The 837-nt window shown below is 43.4% G+C and overlaps 1 protein-coding gene across 1 annotated transcript; it reads left to right on the top strand.

Annotated features, from left to right (window-relative positions):
- Positions 1 to 240: 240 nt before the first annotated feature.
- On the top strand, positions 241 to 627 carry T265_04806 (hypothetical protein; the record flags this gene model as incomplete). Its single annotated transcript, XM_009169644.1, has 1 exon — positions 241 to 627. One exon carries the CDS (start codon positions 241 to 243, stop codon positions 625 to 627), a length of 387 nt encoding a protein of 128 aa, XP_009167908.1.
- Positions 628 to 837: the final 210 nt, after the last annotated feature.

Here is an 837-nt window from a genome sequence, read left to right as displayed (position 1 = left end):
ATGGTGCTATCTGAACGCGATTAGCCCTCTCATTGCAAAGTGTACTTAGCTGCTAGACTCAGCATCAACCATCTAACATTGTCCTGAAATCAGTATAACCAATAGAAACTCAATTTTTCTTTAGAAAAATATGAACCAATCACGGAGGAATTTTCCAGTTCTGATTAGTATTAGTGTGAGAACCCACGTAATCTCCCCGTTTATCGTACGCGAACATCGGCAGATAGCTTCAGACATACCATGGGCTACTTCTATCATGACATCGTTCCAGGTTTCAACTGGGTCCGAAGTTGCACTCCCGATATACTCCAAATGGACGTGCAGGTGGGCGGATTGAGGACGATGGCATGCAGCACCCTGAACCCTTGTCTGCCCCTGGTCGACGACGTGGCTTACAACGCCGACATTGTTTTTGGACCGCATCCATACGGATTTGACTTGGATGTTTACGGTACGCACGATTTGGTTGGTAAACACTATGTTTTGCATGTGGACAACCTACCACTTCCGTTGGATGTGAACAATTGTAGAATTAGGGTGAAGACTGATGGTATTGAAGTTTTCTTGCTACGACGACCTGCGTGTATTGAAACTACAACTACCGAGACGGACTTCTTATTAATGTGATTCCGTGCGTATGTGAAGAGTAAAACCACTGAGCGTATCTTGAGTTGTGAGACTTATTCCTGTTGTAAAATTACTCGTTTGGTTGGATACACAATTTCTCAATCAAATCTTGGGTTTTGTGAGTTGTGATGGACAAACAGGGTGTTTGGAGCAAGGTACAACCAGCCATCTCTGTTTTCGATTAATGTTTTGATGTGTAGACAAGATGAA

Source organism: Opisthorchis viverrini, assembly GCF_000715545.1.
Source record: "Opisthorchis viverrini unplaced genomic scaffold opera_v5_83, whole genome shotgun sequence".
Taxonomy (NCBI): domain Eukaryota; kingdom Metazoa; phylum Platyhelminthes; class Trematoda; order Opisthorchiida; family Opisthorchiidae; genus Opisthorchis; species Opisthorchis viverrini.
This window is presented reverse-complemented; position numbering and strand designations above follow the sequence as displayed.